Source organism: Physeter macrocephalus, chromosome 1 (assembly GCF_002837175.3).
Source record: "Physeter macrocephalus isolate SW-GA chromosome 1, ASM283717v5, whole genome shotgun sequence".
NCBI lineage: Eukaryota > Metazoa > Chordata > Mammalia > Artiodactyla > Physeteridae > Physeter > Physeter macrocephalus.
In genome coordinates this window covers 26,236,938-26,257,842 of record NC_041214.2, presented here as the reverse complement: position 1 = coordinate 26,257,842, position 20,905 = coordinate 26,236,938, and the positions used below count along the sequence as shown (strand labels likewise).

The 20,905-nt window shown below is 35.7% G+C and overlaps 1 protein-coding gene across 9 annotated transcripts in view; it reads right to left on the bottom strand.

The window, feature by feature from the left end:
- TFDP2 (transcription factor Dp-2) overlaps positions 1–20,905 on the bottom strand; it is a 178,917-nt gene that overhangs the window by 110,620 nt on the left and 47,392 nt on the right. For 7 of the 9 annotated variants that reach the window (XM_007126490.4, XM_028489107.2, XM_028489112.2 and 4 more), the window contains one exon: positions 17,722–17,788. In XM_007126490.4, coding sequence (XP_007126552.1) covers positions 17,722–17,788 — 67 coding nt within the window. Of the gene's footprint in view, positions 1–6,181; positions 6,277–17,721; positions 17,789–20,905 lie in introns of those variants that run through there. The other 2 variants (XM_028489123.2, XM_028489129.2) reach the window with 2 other exon arrangements.

Here is a 20,905-nt window from a genome sequence, read left to right as displayed (position 1 = left end):
CTCACACCAGTTAGATTGGGCATCATCAGAAAATCTACAAACAACAAATGCTGGAGAGTGTGTGGAGCAAAGGGAACCCTCTTGCACTGCTGGGGGGAATGCAAATTGATACAGCCACTATGGAGAACACTATGGAGGTTCCTAAAAAAACTAAAAATAGAATTACCATATGACCCAGCAATCCCACTACTGGGCATATACCCAGAGAAAACCATAATTCAGAAAGACACATGCACCCCAATGTTCACTCCAGCACTATTTACAATAGCCGTGTCATGGAAGCAACATAAATGCCCATCGACAGATGAATGGATAAAGAAGATGAGGTACATATATACAATGGAATATTACTCAGCCATAAAAAGGAACGAAATTGGGTCATTTGTAGAGATGTGGATGAATCTACAGACTGTCATACAGAGTGAAGTAAGTCAGAAAGAGAAAAACAAATATTGTACATTAATGCATATATATGGAACCTAGAAAAATGGTACAGATGAACTGGTTTGCAGGGCAGAAATTGAGACACAGATGTAGAGAACAAACATATGGACACCAAGGGGGGAAAGCAGCAGGGAGGGTGATGAATTGGGAGATTGGGATTGACATTTATATACTAATATGTATAAAATGGATAACTAATAAGAACCTGCTGTATAAAAAAATAAATTTAATTTAATAAAAAATTTTTTTAATCTGTGTAGTGCTTTAAAAGTATTGAGTCTAGTAATGTTCCTGATTACAATCGCCAACAGTCTATCAACTTATCTGTCTTTGCCAAAAAATTTAAATTCATTCTACTGAAGAATTTTCATATGAGAACATAACTTCAATTATAATATAAGGTAATAGGAAAATAAAATTCATTTACGAAAATACACTTGACAGACTCGGTATTTTAAAATTATATTGTGAGATCACTAATTGTAATATCCCCAAACTGAAAACTACCCAAATGCCCAACTGCATTAGAATGAATAAATAAATTATGGTTTAGTCACACAGTGGACTATTACGTAGCAATGAGAAAAGATCAAGTACAACTACATACAATATGGATGAACCTCACAAACATGCTGAGCAAGAAAAGCAAGTCACAAAGAATAAATGCTGTATGATTCCATATGTAAAGCACCAAAACAGACAAAAATAGTCTATCCTGTTAGATGTCAAGACAGCACTTAGCCTTCAAGCGGAGCACAAAGCATGCTTCTGGGGTGCTGGTATTTTGCTTCTAGTTTCGAGTGCTGGTTTGTGAAATTTCACTGAACTGTACACCTATATTTGTACTTTTCTCTATATATTTCAACTAAAACTTGATATATATATATATGTAAATATACGACATGAATATTTTCATTACAAAAGTAAATACCCCATTCGGGATACATTACAAAATGCAGAAAATATATAGTACCAATCAATCATAATCTCATTTTCTAAAAGATACCTGTAATTTGATGTATTTCCTCATTTTTCTATAAATGTCACATAGTTAAGAACATAGAATACATACAATTTTACTTAAATGTGAGGTTAAATTATATCAAAACATACCTACATAAAATAATTATGTGTATTAAGCATTTTCTATTTTCAAAATGTTTTTCCTCATAAGCAAAATATGACTACAAATTTAGCTATCATATACATACAAACACAATTTACTTTAAAATCACCTAGTAATATACTTCTGTGTGTGAGAGGGTTCCTCATAAGCAAAATATGACTACAAATTTAGCTATCATATACATACAAACACAATTTACTTTAAAATCACCTAGTAATATACTTCTGTGTGTGAGCTTTTTTGCTATTTACAAACAATGCTATGATAAATATCTCTGTCATTGTCTATATTAATTATAAGTCAAAATTTACTTCCTTAGGAGAGATACCTAGAGATAGAATTACAAGAGCCAATGTTTTTGCATTAAAATTAGCAAAATAAAAAATATTGCTATAACATGAGGACAGAGGTTTGAAAAAGCAACAAAATGGATAGCCTGTCCTCCTTTCTTCACTCGTCTTTTCTTTTAGAAGTGCTCCTTAGGCAGCAGAGTCCTTTTGTAAAGCAAAAATCTATGGTTTGAAAGTCTCAGACTTGATGATACCGCAGTACTAGACACATAGAAGGTACTGGAAAAAGTTTTCTGAATTGAGTGAAAAATCTTAGGCAGAAAAGTCAGTCTGATTCTATCTCTTTTGCTTAATCCCCACTTCTTCTACATACCCTTAGAGTAGTAATTCTCCAAGTGTGGTCCAGGGCTAGCAATATCAGCTTCAGCTAGGAACTTGTTAGAAATATGAATTCTCAGACCCTCCCCCAGACCTACTGAATCAGAAACTCTGGAGTCAATCTTTATGAGATGCCCTCCAGGTGATTCTGTTGCTTGCTAAAATTTAAGAACTACTGGACTAAAGCACTCTAAACCTCCAGGCATACTAAGAAAACATCACCTTTATTAATCAGGGAATGGAAAAAAGATAAATAATTTTTAGAAACTATTATTCTAATTGCTACTTTGCTCATCTGAGAGACTGAGGGCCTTCGTGTTAGATAAATGTTTTCATCTTCGTTCCACTTCTTTTAGATTTGTGATTTACATGTCTGCAGTGTCAGTCATGCTACTCGTCACACTTTAATGGATCCCAAATGGACTCACTAAAGGGGATGTAAAGGATGTCACTGAAGAAAGGGATGACAAAACAGTTCCTAGCTTATTCTGAGATATGCAAAAAATTGGATTTAATTAGTTTCACAGGCAGAAAATGAAAGAAGTAATTTGTATTACCAGTAAATCCTTATAGCAATTTCCTTTTACTTCAAAATACAGCTTGTAATTAAATGTATTCAGGCTGGTCTTTTTCAGTAATTTAACCAGCAACTTGCAGACATTTTCTACATAATTGATACAATGATAGGAAAGGCTCAAATATCAAAGGAACAATGAAGGAAGTAAAGAAGAAGAGAATTAATATTTTATTGAGCACCCACTATATGCTAAGTATTATGCATAAAGCTTTACACATGAGAGTCAAATGAGAAAATATAATCCCTCCAAGGTAGGTATTACAATCACCAAAGCACAAATGTGAAAATCAGACAGAGATTTAGTATATTTCGATGTTATCAATTGTAGATCTAGTAAATAGCAAAGCTGAAATTTGAAGCTCTGCTTCAATGATTCCAAAACCTGAGCCTTTTCAAATATATCAAACTTACTTTACAACATGAAGCAAAATACAACGTGTTTTCATTAGAATGAATAAAAAACTCCTAAAGAAATATAATTAGTAAAATTTTAGCAACTTTTAATAGTTTTCCTATTTAGTATTTTTTGAAGACACAGCTACTATTTTTATTTACTATGTAATTTATAAAGAAGAGGAGAAACCAGGTTAAATTCAGAAGAGGCAATTTAATCCTTCCTAAATAACATTTGCAATTTAAATTGCCAAAACACTGTGTTGGCAACAAAGCTGTTAAACAACTTTAAGGCATGATTTTTGATATTTTGCTTTTAGATTTGGCAACTCATGCAAATTTTATGTTGGTCATAAACAAGATAAATTTAAATGAGGAAATTCAAAAAAAGAAAACATTTAAGAAGTTGATTTTAGAACTAAATTCCAATTAACAATCAAAATTATCGTCTTCCCTTAGTGCTGTGGGTTTGAAATTAACCAGTACCAATAGTTGTTACCAATAGTAAGCAAGATGGCTAGCTAAGTTAAAGGTGTGGAAAAGTTTTCTTCTAGAAGACAGTGAGCCATATAGAAATAGGAAATAAAAACAGGCAATTAGATCAACTCCATTTTCCAACTACCTAGCAAATAAGAAATCACATAAAGAAGGACATTTTTTTTTTTGGTACGCGGGCCTCTCCTGTTTGCGGAGCACAGGCTCCGGACGCGCAGGCTCAGCGGCCATGGCTCACGGGCCCAGCCACTTGGCGGCATGTGGGATCTTCCCGGACTGGAGCACGAACCCGTGTCCCCTGCATCGGCAGGCAGACTCTCAACCACTGCGCCACCAGGGAAGCCCCAAGAAGGACCTTTTAACATCAACAGTATTCTACTCTGCCAACTAAGTTACAAGCTGATTCACTGAAAATGAACTTTGAAATACTACAGAAACAAGACGGCAGATATCCTTTCCTCCAAAAAGAATAATATCCATTTATCATCCTTTCATAAGAAATAGTGACTAGTTATTTCAAGATATTAAAAATAGGTATCATCATGTCATGCTCTATAATAAAGCAATTTATATTAACTATCAGAATAGAGAATAAAAATGTATATTTAAAAATGGGGAAAAAAGCCATTTTATTTGGTCTCAGGTACAACATACCTAATATCAAAATTATTTATGAATCTACAACATGCAATCAAAACACAGAACAAAGTTATGTAATTCTACCTAACCACAATATACATTGCGAAAGCAGTTAACAGGAAGATAAAAGATGTAGTAAGCACAGTCTATTTAAAAACATTTTAATATTTCCTTTATTTTTTGTTTTAAATCAGGAACTTAACTTTTATTTCTAAAAGATAATTCTTATTTAATTTTAGTATTTAATTATGTAGTATGGTAAACTAAACATGATTATTTAAATAAAACTTGTAGATAAACACAAGAGAAAAAAAGATCAGAAAAATACAAGAGAGAAAAAGATCAGATGGCACGGGTCTTACAGGAAAAGCAAGCTACTGGATTGAACAGGTCGATAAAACTACTTGTAGAATGGGTTAGTATATTATCAGATCATTAAGATATTTTTAAATACCTTGAAACCAAATTCAGATTCAAAAGGCAAAGCCAGAACCATTCACTGTGTTTATTAAAATACAATCTCTCAGTAAGCCTCACACAGCAAGAGAGGCCAAACTTACCCTAACATGACCTCAGATTTAGAAGCCTGCCAAAGAATTTTCATAGAAATAGCAACCAAATGTCGCTTATACCTACTGTTCAAAGAAATATAAAATAAAACAAAGCTTACTAGATATTTGAGGACTTAAATTTGTTAAGTAAAATTTTTTTTAAAATGGGGCAAACGTTAGCAGCCTTTTTAATGAAACATATGACTCCAAAATACACAAGCTACTCTCTTTTTAAGATTTTGAGGACTGAAATAATCTCTAACACCAGTTCCTTACCCTTTCACCTTTCCAGCTCCTTTTAAACTTTTTCTCATCAAGAAAGGTAAGTTCTCACATTCCCTTCTTAGCAGATGCATTCATATGGTCCCTATAAGGAGCCATTCCAGCAACACTTTTGGGAAAACTCTGAATTCCTTCTCTTCCTACTGCCTTACCCACAAAATGCTTTCTTTTATTCCTGTTTCCAGGCTGTGAAGACCTTTTAAAAAAACATTACAAAACCTGAACAATTGGTTCCACTATAAACGTATGTACTCTGTCTAACCGCAACTGGTTCCCTGCTGTTACACAGAGATTCCAGAATCATCTCTAGATTATAAGGGATTAAAAATAGTACAAAACAGGCTCTAATCAACAATACTCTCCAAATGGAGAACTCATAAGCTCCTCTCAAAATTAAGTGGTGTTAGGCTTCCCTGGTGGCTCAGTGGTTAAGAATCCGCCTGCCAATGCAGGGGACACAGGTTCAAGCCCTGGTCTGGGAAGATCCCACATGCCACAAAGCAACTAAGCCCATGTGCCACAACTACTGAGCCTGTGCGCCACAACTACTGAGCTCATGTGCCACAACTACTGAAGCTTGCGCACCTAGAGCCCGTGCCCTGCAACGAGAAGACACCACAATAAGAAGCCTGTGCACCGCAACAAAGAGTAGCCCCCGCTTGCCGCAACTAGATAAAGCCCACACACAGCAACGAAGATCCAACGCAGCCAAAAAATTAATTAATTAATTAATTTTTAAAAAATTAAGTGCTGTTTATGCAAGGAATCCAAAGTTTTTGTGACATGTAAAAATCAATCAATGTAGCTCAAAAAAAAAAATCAATGTAGCTCACCATATTCATGGGCTAAAATTACTCCCACCATACATAATCACTGCAATAGGTGCAGAAAAAAAACATTTACCAAACACCACCATTCATTATCAAAACACTCAGAAAACTTAGAAGGGAAACTTACTCAACCAGATGCAGGGTGGCTATGAAAACTCTACCAGCTAACATCATACCTAATAATAAAAGACTTAATACTTTCCTCCTAAGATCAGGAACAAGGCGAGGACTTCTGTTCTCTCCATTTCTACTCAACCTTGAACTGGAAGTCCTAATCAGTGACATTAGGAAAGAAAAAGAAATACAAATTGGAAAGGAAAAGTTAAACTTTTTATTTACAGATGACATGAGAGTATATAAGGAAAATCCTAAAAAATCTATAAAAGAATTACTAGAAATAAGTTTCACAAGGGAGCAGGCTACAAAAAATACAAAAACCAGCTGTGTGTCTACATACTAGCAAAGAACAACTGGATATTGAAATTAAAAATACCATTTACAGGGACTTCCCTGGCAGTCCAGTGGTTAAGACTCCAGACTTCCACTGCAGGGGGCACATGTTTGCTCCCTGGTCAGGGAACTAAGACCCCACATCCCACATGCCATGCAGCATGGCCAAAAAAAGAAAAAAGAAAAGAAGAAAAAAAGACACCACCAATAACAAAAGTATCATTTACAAAAAAAAAAAAAAAAATCCTGGAACTAATACATGATTATAGCAAGGTTGCAGGATACAAGGTTAATAAATAAAAGTCAACTGCTTTCTTACATACCAACAATGAATAATTGGAGTTTGAAACTATGAACACAAGGCCATCTACATTAGCACCAAAAAATGAAATACTTAAGGATATATCCAATAAATATGTATAAGATCTATATGTGGTAAACTACCAAACTGTGATGAAAGAAATCAGAGATCTAATTAATGGAGAGAGAAGTCCACATTTATGCATAGAAGAATTAAGATTGTTAAGATGTCAGTTATTCCCACTGATGTACAGAGTCAATGCAATCTCAATCAAAATCCCAGCAAGTTATTTTGTAGATATCAACAAACTGACTCTAAAGTTTACACGGAGAGGCAAAAGACCCAGAATAGCCAACACAATATTGAAGAAGAAAAGTTGGAGGACTGATACCACCCAACCTCAAGACTCACAGTCATCAAGGCAGTGTGGTATCAGCAAAAAAATAAGAAAACAGATCAGTGGAATAGAATAGAGAGCCCAGAAAAAGACCTACACAAATACTTTCAACTAGACTTTGAAAAAGGAGCAAAGGCAATTCAATGGAGAAAGGACAGTCTTTTCAACAAATGAGGATGGAACAACCAGACATCCACATGCAGAAAAAAAAAAGAATTAGACACATACTTTACACCTGTCACAAAATTAACTCAAAATGGATCACAGACCTAAATGTAAACTGTAAAACTCCTAGAAGAAAAATAAGAGAAAAATCTAACTGACCTTCAGTGTGGTAATGACTTTATAGATACAACATCAAAAAGTGTGATCCATGAAAAAAAAAAAAAGGGGCTTTAATGTTGGACTTCATTAAGATTAAAACTTCTCTGTGAAAGATACTGTTTCTCTAACTACCAGATAAGGAACGTCAAGTCTTTGTGTATCCTTACAAGAAACATGATACGTGTGTTTGTTATGTCACTTCTTTTTAAACAAATGGTTATTCAGCACATTGTTCTGTACTTTTCTTTTGTTAACTTAATGTGTCTTTGTAGATCATTCCATACTTGTACATAGCTTTCTCACTCCCAATTTTACATCTGCATAGTACTACATTATATGTATTGAACATAATTTATTTAGCCAGATCTTACTGGATTTACACTGTTGCCAATATTTTGCTATTACATACAATACCACAAAGATTAAATGTTATTTCCCAAATTTATAAACATATCAGTAGAATACATTCCTAAAATTGGGACCGCTTGGTCAAAGGAAATGTGAATATTAAATTAATAAATACTGTGAAATTGCTTCCCATAAAGGTTATGCTCCCACCAGCAGTATAAGAGAGCACATTATCCTACACCCTTGACAACAGTGTTTTATCAAACTTCTTAACACTCTCCAGCCTTATAGAGTGAAAAATGGTACTCAAGTGTAATTTTAAATTATGTATGGTTTGTGAATGAGATAGAGTGCCTTTTTATCTGTGTTAAGAACCATTAATATTTTTCTGTGAACTGTTTATTCATACGTTTTGCCCATTTCCTAAAAACTGGATTGTTGGGTAGATTGTTCCTTTCATCACAATACAATATTTCTCTTTGTCCCTTTAATAGCTTGAGGTTGTTAGTATATTTATTTAGTATCAATATTGTTTTGCTCATGGTATATCTTTGGCCACTTTTTTGTTTTTAATCTTCCTTAGATTCAAGACTTGTGAATATATTTTTAGTTCCAAAACAACTTTCTTGGTGTTCCAACTGTATCCTCTTGAGAGTTCCATTCTTCTTTCTTCCCATCATGCTCTCTCTTATCTTCCCATTAGTTTTGCCTCCATAGGAGGAATCTGATTATCCAGGGATACTCCCTCTTTTGAGTTGCTGCATTCCTTTCAGTAGGTTGTCATTTCCATAGCTGTAGGCTACTGCAATCTCTTGGACAGTGTGAAACTGGCAGTGAGTAAAGATACACATATTTTCAATCTGATGTGCAAGCAATGAAGGAGCTGGCAAGGTGGCACTGCTAGCTCTGCTGAGGACATAAAGTAGCAAGAGGAGGATACATGGCAGGCCTCATCTACCTGCAGGGACACAAGTAATTCAGCCCACAGCAGCTGCCTGAGAAACGCATACAGCTTACAGGCAAATATGGCCTCTTTCACATGCCAGAACCACCCAAAGATATAGCCCAAGAAACACCATGTACCTCTCAGATAATGAAGGAATCCCTGATCTTCAACAAAGGTTCCGCTGGGCTTTCAACACTATAGATAATGAAGCCTTGAGTTACAGTATCGTTTTCTTTCATTTAAAAAAATAATACAGGGCTTCCCTGGTGGTGCAGTGGTTAAGAATCTGTTTGCCAATGCAGGGGACATGGGTTCAATCCCTGGTCCGGGAAGATCCCACATGCTGCGGAGCAACTAAGCCCATGCGCCACAACTACTGAGCCTGCGCTCTAGAGCCCCTGAGCCACAACTACTAAGCCCACGAGCCACAACTACTGAACCCGAGAGCCACAACTACTGAGCCCAACAGCCACAACTACTGAAGTCCACACACCTAGAGCCCATGCTCTGCAATAAGAGAAGCCACCATGATGAGAAGCCCGCACACCACAATGAAGAGTAGCCCCCGCTCGCCGCAACTAGAGAAAGCCCGCGCGCAGCAACGAAGACCCAACACAGCCAAAAATAACTAACTAAATAAATAAATTTATAATAAAGTAAAATAAAATAAAAAATAATACACAATTACATGATTTATCACAAGGATATACGAATACTCAACTGCTTTCGAATCCTCTGCTACTCGCCTGGTTATGGTGGAATATAATCATCTTCAGGCTTGTTCTTACTTTAATTAATTATGTAACTTTTAGACCTCCAACTCTTAGATAAATGCCCTAAGACAAAAAGCTCAGAAACCTTCCTCACTGAATACCTTAACACTTTGTTTCAAAAAGCATTCAAGGTAAGTTCCTGCTTTACACATTTCTCAAAGGTTAGATAAATAAATATTTGCATTAAAAGTCTGGAAATGCTATGGCAAAACAAGCTCTTGCAGTTCAATATTTACTAAGTATGCAAAAGGGAAGGGAGGGGAGGGATAAATTAAGAGTTTGGAATTAGCAGATACAAACTACTATATATAAAATAGATAAACAACAAGGTCCTACTGTATAGCACAGGGAACTATATTCAATATCTTGTAATAACCTATAATGGAAAATAATGTGAAAAAGAATATATGCATAAATGAATCACTCTGATGTACACGAGAAACTAACACAATGTTGTAAATTAACTATATTTCAATAAAAAATAAACTTTTAAAAATTTACTGAATATATATAACTGCACTAGATGCCAAGCTAGACTCTAAAGACAAAAATATGAAAAAAAAACCCTGGGCTTCCCTGGTGGTGCAATGGTTAAGAATCCGTCTGCCAGTGCAGGGGACACAGGTTCGAGCCCTGATCCAAGAAGATCCCACATGCCGCGGAGCAACTAAGCCCGCGAGCCACAACTACTGAGCCCATGTGCTGCAACTACTGAAGCATGCACGCCTAGAGCCCATGCTCAGCAACAAGAGCCCGTGCTCACCACAACAAAGAGAAGCCCCCGCTCACCACAACTAGAGAAAGCCCGCACACAGCAACGACGACCCAATGCAGCCAAAAATAAAATAAATAAAACATAAATAAATTTATATATATAAAAAAAAGACCCTGCCCTTAAAGAGCTCAGAGTCTAGTAAAAAAACAGAAAGGACAATCTTATAAAGAAACACAATATAATGTGATAAGGACAATCATAAAGTATGTACAGGGTCCAAAGGTTAACACAAAGGAGGCTCAGTAACAAGGAGGTACAGAGGAATTCATGCTCAGCTAGATTTTAAAACATAAATAGGAATTTGCCCAGTGGCCAAGGGAATTATAGGTAGAAGGAAAGACACACATTCTTTCAACAAAGTTCCAGTTTGGGACAGCTACTATGGAATAGTTACTTTGAAATATCTATTATAGAGAAACAGTGATGAATAAGATAAAAAAGTCTCTGACTTCATGGAGTCAGGTGGGGACCAATAAGTAAATCAGTAAAATTCAAGTCCAGTGTGATAAATACTGCAATTGGGATAAGTAGAGAGTACTAGAGGCTTATGGGCCAAGTGGGTATAAGACCTAAACTTAGATGTTAGGAATGAACAGAAATTAGCCAGGTGAAATATATATCTATCAGGAGTGAAGTGAGGATGCTGTCAGAGAGGTATGGCATTATAGGTACAGAGAAGAGAATACAGAAAGACAGAGAGAGAGAGAGATATTTCAATAAAAAATAAACTTTTAAAAATTTACTGAATATATATAACTGCACTAGATGCCAAGCTAGACTCTAAAGACAAAAATATGAAAAAAAAACCCTGGGCTTCCCTGGTGGTGCAATGGTTAAGAATCCGTCTGCCAGTGCAGGGGACACAGGTTCGAGCCCTGATCCAAGAAGATCCCACATGCCGCGGAGCAACTAAGCCCGCGAGCCACAACTACTGAGCCCATGTGCTGCAACTACTGAAGCATGCACGCCTAGAGCCCATGCTCAGCAACAAGAGCCCGTGCTCACCACAACAAAGAGAAGCCCCCGCTCACCACAACTAGAGAAAGCCCGCACACAGCAACGACGACCCAATGCAGCCAAAAATAAAATAAATAAAACATAAATAAATTTATATATATAAAAAAAAGACCCTGCCCTTAAAGAGCTCAGAGTCTAGTAAAAAAACAGAAAGGACAATCTTATAAAGAAACACAATATAATGTGATAAGGACAATCATAAAGTATGTACAGGGTCCAAAGGTTAACACAAAGGAGGCTCAGTAACAAGGAGGTACAGAGGAATTCATGCTCAGCTAGATTTTAAAACATAAATAGGAATTTGCCCAGTGGCCAAGGGAATTATAGGTAGAAGGAAAGACACACATTCTTTCAACAAAGTTCCAGTTTGGGACAGCTACTATGGAATAGTTACTTTGAAATATCTATTATAGAGAAACAGTGATGAATAAGATAAAAAAGTCTCTGACTTCATGGAGTCAGGTGGGGACCAATAAGTAAATCAGTAAAATTCAAGTCCAGTGTGATAAATACTGCAATTGGGATAAGTAGAGAGTACTAGAGGCTTATGGGCCAAGTGGGTATAAGACCTAAACTTAGATGTTAGGAATGAACAGAAATTAGCCAGGTGAAATATATATCTATCAGGAGTGAAGTGAGGATGCTGTCAGAGAGGTATGGCATTATAGGTACAGAGAAGAGAATACAGAAAGACAGAGAGAGAGAGAGAGAGAGAGAGAGAGAGAGAAAAGGGAGGGGAGGGAGGGAGAAGAGGGACAGACAGACAGAAAGAATGTAGTTCAGTGTGGCAGAAGCATAAATGTCTGAGATAAGGCTAAAGATGAAAGCAAGAACCATATCATGAAGGATCTTTTAAACTGGAGTTTGGACTTTATCTTGAGGGCAATAAGGAACAAAAAATGTTTTTTTTAACTCTGTAAGACTTGTTCAGATTTGTGTTTGAGAAAAAGTATGTAGCTATAGTACAGTGAATGAAATAGAAAGAAATAAAATCTCAAAGCAAGTAAAATAGCTACAGTAATCCAGGAAATAGTTTATAGTAGTCTGAACTAAGATAATAGCAATGGAATAGAGAAAGTGGGTGGGGAGAACTGAGATATTTAGCTGGAATCAACAAGTCTTGTAAGTGATTTCACTGGGAGTAGAGAGGTCAAAAAAGGAGTCAAAGATGATGCTTCAGTTTCTGGTTTGGGCAAAGGGTGAAAGGTACTACTGTACTATCCAGTAAGATAAAGAAAAGGGAAAAGTAGGTTTTGAGAGGGTGAAATAATCACTTTAATTATGGACAGATTGAGTCTGAGATGCATATAAGTTATTTAAATGAAGGTGTCCCATAAGCAGTTAAATATACAAAAACTCAAGACAAAGGTTTGGGCCGGAGGTACAGATTTGAGACACAACCATATACAAAGTAAAAGCAGTGAGAATAGATGAAATTGCCTAGGGAAAATGTACAAGGTGAGGGAAAAAAACTAAGACAAAAACCCCATGGAACACTAACATTTAGAAGACAAACAAAAGAAGAGCTAGGAAAGTAGACTGAAGGGAATGGCCAAAAAGGAAGATGAAAATATTAACAAGAGGAAAAGGAGTAAGCACTTAATGAATGCTTACTGTGTGCTAGGTGTTGTTCTAAGTGATTTACGTGCACTACCTCATTTAATCCCTACATACCCTATGAGCAATTTACCATTATTATCTGCATCGTTACAGATGTGGACATTTTGGCTTAGAGAGATCACCTTACTCAGATTTACACATTTGGTGGAATATAAGAAGTGCAACCAAGATTACACCCTCATCCTCCAGAGCCCTTGTTCTTAACCGCTACACTGTACTGCTTCCTATAAGACTTATAGGGCTTCCCTGGTGGCGCAGTGGTTGAGAGTCCACCTGCCGATGCAGGGGACACGGGTTCGCGCCCCGGTCCGGGAGGATCCCACATGACGCGGAGCGGCTGGGCCCATGAGCCATGGCCGCTGAGCCTGCGCATCCGGAGCCTGTGCTCCGCAACGGGAGAGGCCACAACAGAGGGAGGCCCGCGTACCACAAAAAAAAAAAAAAAAAAAAAAAAAAAAGGACTTATAAAGTGTGGTATCACAGACACAAAGAAAAACAGTTATTCAAAAAGAAAGACACCACCCCAGTAACGATGAGCTCGCTTAGCACCAAGACCTTGATTTCTAACAACATTCTCTATAAAAAAGGAATCAGGACTCTTTCGGAAAATGGCTGATCTGAGGAATGGGCAGGAAATAAGTCAAAGGGACACAGAAAAGCAACTGAATGTTCCCAATGGCCATAGTCCTAACAATGTGAGCAAAAAAACTGAAGTAGTATTGGACTATGACCCAGACTATACATTAAATATCCATGAGTCCATACTGGTAAAAAGAAAGAATTAACTATCTAAATAAATAAATAAATGGAGGAGAAGAGACAAATCTAGGGTGGAAGAATTCCAAACAAATCATGTAGATACTCACAACTCAAAGAAGTGGAGCAAACTCTCCACTCCTCAAGTGTGGGTTCCACATAATGACTTCCTTCCAAAGACTATGGTATGGAAAGGGGGAAGGGGTAGAGAGTGCCTTTACAGTAGAGAAACATGACAAACACTACATCAGCCAAGTGACCAAGGTTCACACCAATAATGGTAAGTCATGTTGATACCCTTAATATGTTGTGATGAAAATGGCCCTTTATCTCTGTGGTCTTTCTCTCAAAAACCTATAACCCCAATCTAAGTGTGAGAAAAACAATTAGAAAAGTCCCAATTCAGGGACATTCTACAAAATACCTAACCAGTACACCTCAAAACTGTCAAGTTATTAAAAACATGGAGTCTGAGATACTGTCACAGCCAAAAGAGGCGAAGGATGCATGATCATGAAATGTAATGTGGTATCCTGAATGCTCTCCTGGAACAGAAAAAGGACATTAGCTACAAACTAAGGAAGTCTGAATAAAGTATGAACTTCTATTCATTATAATGTATCAATATTGGCTCATTAATTATAAAATCTGTACTAAAATAATGTAGGATGTTAACAGTAGGGAAACTGAGTGAGGGGTTTATGAGACCTCTCTGTACTATTTCTGTGATTTCTCTGTAAACCTAAAACTGTTCTAAAATTAAAAGGTTATTTTTAAAGGTGGAGGGGAGGGGGCACATTAACTGTGCCAAAAGCTGATAAACCGAAAACAAAAAAAGACAAAATCAAGGGCAGTTTCAATGGATTAATGGAGTCAAAAGCCAGATTACATTGGGCAGAGAAGCGAATGAAAGCTGAGAATGGGACTATAAGTGTATAGCTTCTTCCAAGAAGTCTAATAATGATGGGGAGAACAAATGAGAGCTGGAAGTAGAGATTAAGTTGAAGAAAATGTTTTTTGTTTAAATCAAGGTATAATTCACATACCCCAAAATTCACTGATTTCCAGTATATACACAAGGTTGTATAGCTACAACCACTATTTCCAGAACATTTTCATGACTTCAAAAAGAAATGGTAAAGGGGCTTCCCTGGTGGCGCAGTGGTTGAGAGTCCGCCTGCCAATGCAGGGGACGCGGGTTCGTGCCCCGGTCCGGGAAGATCCCACATGCCGTGGAGCGGCTGGGCCCGTGAGCTATGGCCACTGGGCCTGCGCGTCCGGAGCCTGTGCTCCGCAACGGGAGAGGCCACAACAGTGAGAGGCCCACGTACCGCAAAAAAAAAAAAAAAAAAAAAAAAGAAATGGTAAAATTAAAGAAGGCTTAGACAAGTTGAATATGTTCATAAATAAGAAGACATAGCATTGTTAAGATGTTAATAAAACCAAAGTGATTTAGAGATTCAATGCAATCTCTATCAAAAATCTAACAGCCTTTCCCACAGAAATGGAAAATGTAATCTTCAAATTCATGTGGAATTGCAAGAGATCCTAAATAGCCAAAACAATCTCGAAGAAGAATAAAGTAGGAGGACTCATACTTTTTGACTTTGAAACATACTACAAAACTACAGTAATTAAAACATTATGGTATTGACATATGGACAGACATATAGACCAATGGAATAGAATAAAAAGTCCAGAAATAAATCCTCACATATATGGCCAAATGATTTTTGACAAGGGTACTAAGACCATTCAACGATCAAAGGACAGTCTTTTCGACAAATGGTACTGGGAAAACTGGATATCCTTATGTCAGTTTGACCCTGACTTTGTATCATATACAAAAATTAACTCAAAATGGATCAAAGACCTAAACCTAAGAGCTAAAACTTTAAAATTCTCAGAAGAAAACATTGGGGAAAATTTTCGTGACACTGGATTTGGCAACCATTAAATGGAAATGACACCAAAAGCACAGGCAATAGTAGAAAAAATAGATTAATTGGACTTCATCAAAACAAAGAAGTTTTGCACATCAAAGGATACTATCAAGAAAGCCAAAAGCCAACCTGATGAATGGGAGAAAATTTTTGCAAATCATTTCTCTCATAAGGAATTAATATCCAGAACATATAAAAACTTCTGGAACTCAACAACAAAAAACAAATAATCCAATTCAAAAATGGGTAAAAGACTTGAATAGACATTTCTTCAAAGAAGATATATGAATAGCAAATAAGCACATGAAAATACACTCAATATTACTAGTCATTAGGGAAATGCAAATCAAAACCACAATAAGATATCACTTCACACCTATAACGATGGCTATAAAAAAAAATAAGTTAAGTGTTGGCAAGAATGTGAAGAAACTGGAACCCTTGTGCACTGTTGATGGGAATGTAAAATGGTACAGCTGCTGTAAAAATCGAAATGGCAATTCCTCAAAAAATTAAAAATAATTCTATTATTTGACCCATATGACATATGACCCAGCAATTCCGCTTCTAGGAATATATCCAAAAGAACTAAGAGCAGGGTCTCAAAAAGATATTTGTACTCCCAGTTCACAGCAGCATCACTCACAATAGCTAAAATATGGAAGCAACCCATGTGTCCACTGATGGATGAATGGATAAGCAAAATGTGGTACATACTTAAATGGAATGGTATTCAGCCTTAAAAAGGAAGGGAATTCGGCCATATGCTACCACATGGGTGAAACTTGAGGACACTAAGCAAAATAAGCCAGTCACAAAAAGACAAATACTGTATAAGTCTACTTATATGAGGTACGTAGAGTAGTGAAAATCATAGATACAGAAAGTAGAATGGTTCTTGACAGAGATTTAAAGGAGGAGGAGAAAATAGGGAATTGTTGTTTAATGGGTGTAGAGTTTTAGTTTTGCAAGATGAAGAGTTACGGATATGAATGGTGGTGATGGTTGCACAATATGAATGTACTTAAATGCCACCAAACTGTACACTTAAAAATGGTTGAAGTGGTAATCTTTATGTTATGTGTGTTTTACCACAATAAAAAAAATTGGGGAAAAAGTGACAAGCATCAAGGCTTCAAGTATCTCTTTCATTGCTTCATAATACGTTTAAATTCTTAGAATACTTCTACAGACCATTTCTACTCTTAAGCTAGCAATTTTTATACTGAAATACAGATTTCTCTAGCCTTCTCTCCACCTTAGACATACATAGCCCACCTTAGACATAAAGCCTTTGAGGAAGCTGATGTTTCTCTCATAGCTATCTGTATTGTAATAGTAGACACTTTTGTTTTTACCTTTGTATATGTATAATGGAAAAATTTAAACATATACAAAGCAAGAGAGAAAAGAATAATGAAACCCTGTATAACTATCACCCAGCTTAAACAATTAACCAACTCACAGAGAATTCTGTTTTATCTATAATTCCACTCACTTTACTCTTCTTCCCTCACTGGATTATTCTGAAGCCAATCCCAAACACCATATCATTTCAACCATAAAGATTTCAGATGTTATTTCTACATACTAAAAGATACTGTTGAAAGATACATGGTGAAGGATACTGACAAGTGTCCTGCACAAATTCTTGTATGGATGGGTCAGATTTCTGATATAAGCATTCCCCCAGTAAACCATCTATTACACAAAGGAATTACATATATATTCATTCATTCTACTGTATTCCTTACAAGTTAAACCACTAGCAAATAGGGTCTCTCAAAACACACAGACACACACACACAGACACACACACACAGACACACACACACACACACACACACACACACACACACTCTCTCTCTCTCTCTCTCTCTCTCTCTCTCTCTCCACCTCTCAGAGATAACTGACTTTTATATGATAAAAGTTCTTTGGAATATGATAACACAGTAATATTATATAATTATTAAACATAAAGTAATTTTTCATTTAACTGCTTATTTAATAAAACAAATGTAATAAAACTAGCTCAATGCAGAAAATTTTTATTCAACTGTCCTTACCTTTCGTTGGACTGAGATTCTGATCTATAAATCCTCTTAATTCTGCATTTGTAGAAGTCAAACCAACCTGAATAAAATAGTTTAAAAAATTATACATAGGATCTTAAATAATATGTGATCACTTAATAAGCTATTATTAATAACCTTCCACCAGAGGTCCATATCAAATATTATACATTGTCACATAAAGATGAGTTAATGATATCAACTATAGGAGCTGGATTACAACATTGTCATTTTGCTTGAAATGGGAAAAATAATGCACTGTCCAGATCAAGATAAAAATTAATGAAATAATGTTACTTGTGAGCAGATGTGAGTTCTACAGATTTTACTGATGGTTTTTTTTTTTGAAAGCAAGTAATCTGGCAACTGTGAAGTTTCCAAAAGATATACCAAAATTCCACCCTCATTGCTGCCCTTAATTTTTACTGTTCACAATCACTGCATATAATGCTTTTAAACATTATGACATGTAATGGACCAAATAAAGACCATTAATACCACAACGCAGACATGAGGTCCACTGGCCTTGGGTTCATCCTGCAGTTCATCAAGCCCACTATATGTATGGCCGTGGTCAAGTCACACAAGCTCTCTATATATCGGTCTCCTCGTCCATAAATTAGAAGCCACTAAAGGTGCTTACCAATTCAGGTTGTTAGAAAGATTAAGAAAAAGAATTCATGTAAAGCACAGGGCTTGGCACAAAGTGCTCAATCCATTTTAATGTTCATTACTGTTTGTAAGATACTTGAGGGACTACCTAACGCAAGTGTGTTTATAAATTCTCCTTTAGACAATATATTTCTTTTAATGTGATGTCTACTGGACTACTTAGAATCATAAACTGAATATGGTAGTATAATCAAGCGGAGTTTTAAAATTTCATTATAGATAGAGCCAGCAGGAAAAAACACTCTATTTCTAAAAACTTGTCACAAAGCAAGTATCGAATAAATGGTTCTACTATTACTACTGTATTATTGTTTTAATCCTTGTAGATTTGTAAACTTGAAACATCCATGCTAATTTGGTACCCCAAACATCCTCTCAAAGTACTAACACACTGAAAGGATTTTAAGGCACACAAAGCTCTGTAAGTTTATATCTGTGTACTTGCTTTATGTTTTTAAACTATCCACTGCTTTAACACTGTATATTCTTCAAAACCACTCATTTGATATTTATAATTTCATAATATAAGAGCTAATTATTTCATTATTTGGGAATTCAGATGTTCTACTAATAGCTATTTCTTTTTTTCAAGAGATGCTACCAGAAATATTTCTACATATCGTTCACATCATAGAAAAGTAATTCTGATGCAAACCTATGTCTGGCATCTAATATTAAATTTTTATGGAAGCGGCTGAAGACAGAAGCATCTAAAACATAGCCTCTTAATTCTATGTAGATAATGGTGCAGGTCCTTAATCCTGTCTAGCTTCTCATAAGTATTCTATTAGAAGTAAAGTAAACCTTTTGCAACACAATTTCCAACAAAATACCACTGCATGGATTTCCAGAGTTGCTCACAAATACTAACATTAAGCGTTCAATTTGTAAATGCCAAGAGTTTACTGTGGCATCACTAACATGCCTCTCCTTTTTAAGCTCTTCTACTACAGAAAAAGAGAAAGGCGAAATTTTTGCTGGTGCTCTACTGTAAACAGAAAGCAAAGAAGGCAAAAACATCCTTTAATATATTCCGTGCTTAATACAATGTGATTATTTAATACATGTATTACAATAACTTCAAAAGTATCAGTTTATACATTTTTGTTATTATACAAAGATAACGGCAAAAACCTCAACCAAAACCACATATTCACAGTCGAGAGTTCAGTTACTGGATTACTGTTACATTTAAACACCTGCTCTTACTGTTCAACTTTTGCTACTTCTAAGTGAAGTAGCAAACGAATTTGGAAACGTTTTAAGCAGCTGTACAGCTGCACCTTAGTGAACAACAGGTTATACCCCAAAAAAGATAAAAGTCCATTGTAAATCAATAGTGTGTGTAATTTTGGTCTCGTGGATGGAGGGGAGGTGTTTGTATTCAGAGCTTAAATAAATACTACTAAAATTTATTTAATTAAAACTTCAAAAATGTATTAATTTCTGCTTTCATAAACACTGTATAGTTTAAAGATTCAAAGAAAAAGTAGATTTGCAAGTAGAAAAAGTTGGGTAGGAAAGGCATTTAAAAATATTATTCTTTCTTTATTCTGTCCATTTAAAAAGGATCTTTCTATATGTTTCTCAGATCAAGAGAAAAAAGTAAACTAATTTTATGTAAAATTTTTCATCTAATAAGATCCTGAGAAAAGTTTTCTATCAGAATATTCAAACACTGTGTTGCATACTGTAAGCAGTCATTAAATGTCTATTGAATAAAAAAATCCAAAGCCCAAATGTTAAGAGTCAAACAATATTCCCCAATAACAGCATTATAATTTCACTGATCTTTAACATTTCAGACTGATATAACTGAAACAGTCAAAGCGAGATGGTCTGTGGTCAAAGTTCAGCTCTACCATTCATTCACAAGCAAGGTGTTATTGGAATAGTCACTGCAAAGTGAGGATGACAATACACATGTGTACAACAAACTCACACGGCTCTTTAGACCAAACTAAATAATTATGTGAACATGTTTGTTAATGGCAAAGCAATATTCAAGTTTGGGTCGTTAATTCAAAGGGCAATGGCTTTACTACTTCAACACTGACCTAGACAATTCATAAGAGAGACACAAATGACCAATAAACACAGAGAATACCAATTTGACCTAACTAGCAATTAGAGAAATGTAGTAAATTACATACCATTTTTTTGCTGATTAGATTGACCAAGATTAGAAAGAAAATAAAGGGAAATGGCACTCTCATACACCACTGGTGGATATGTAAATTGGTGCAATCTTTCTGAAATGCAATTTAGCCATATGAATCAAGAGTCCAAAGAGTACACACTCTTTGGGCCAGTAATTTCATAAGACTTCTGTTTCATGGAAATAATCCAATAAGTAAACAAAAATAAACAAAAAGTTAAAAAAAGAGAAAAAATGGAAATAACGGCCAATATTAGGAAACGAGTGTAATGTCCATAGAATAGATAACATAAAAGAGCCATTTAAAATGATGTTACAGAGTTATCAAGACAAGAAAAGGTTTTCATC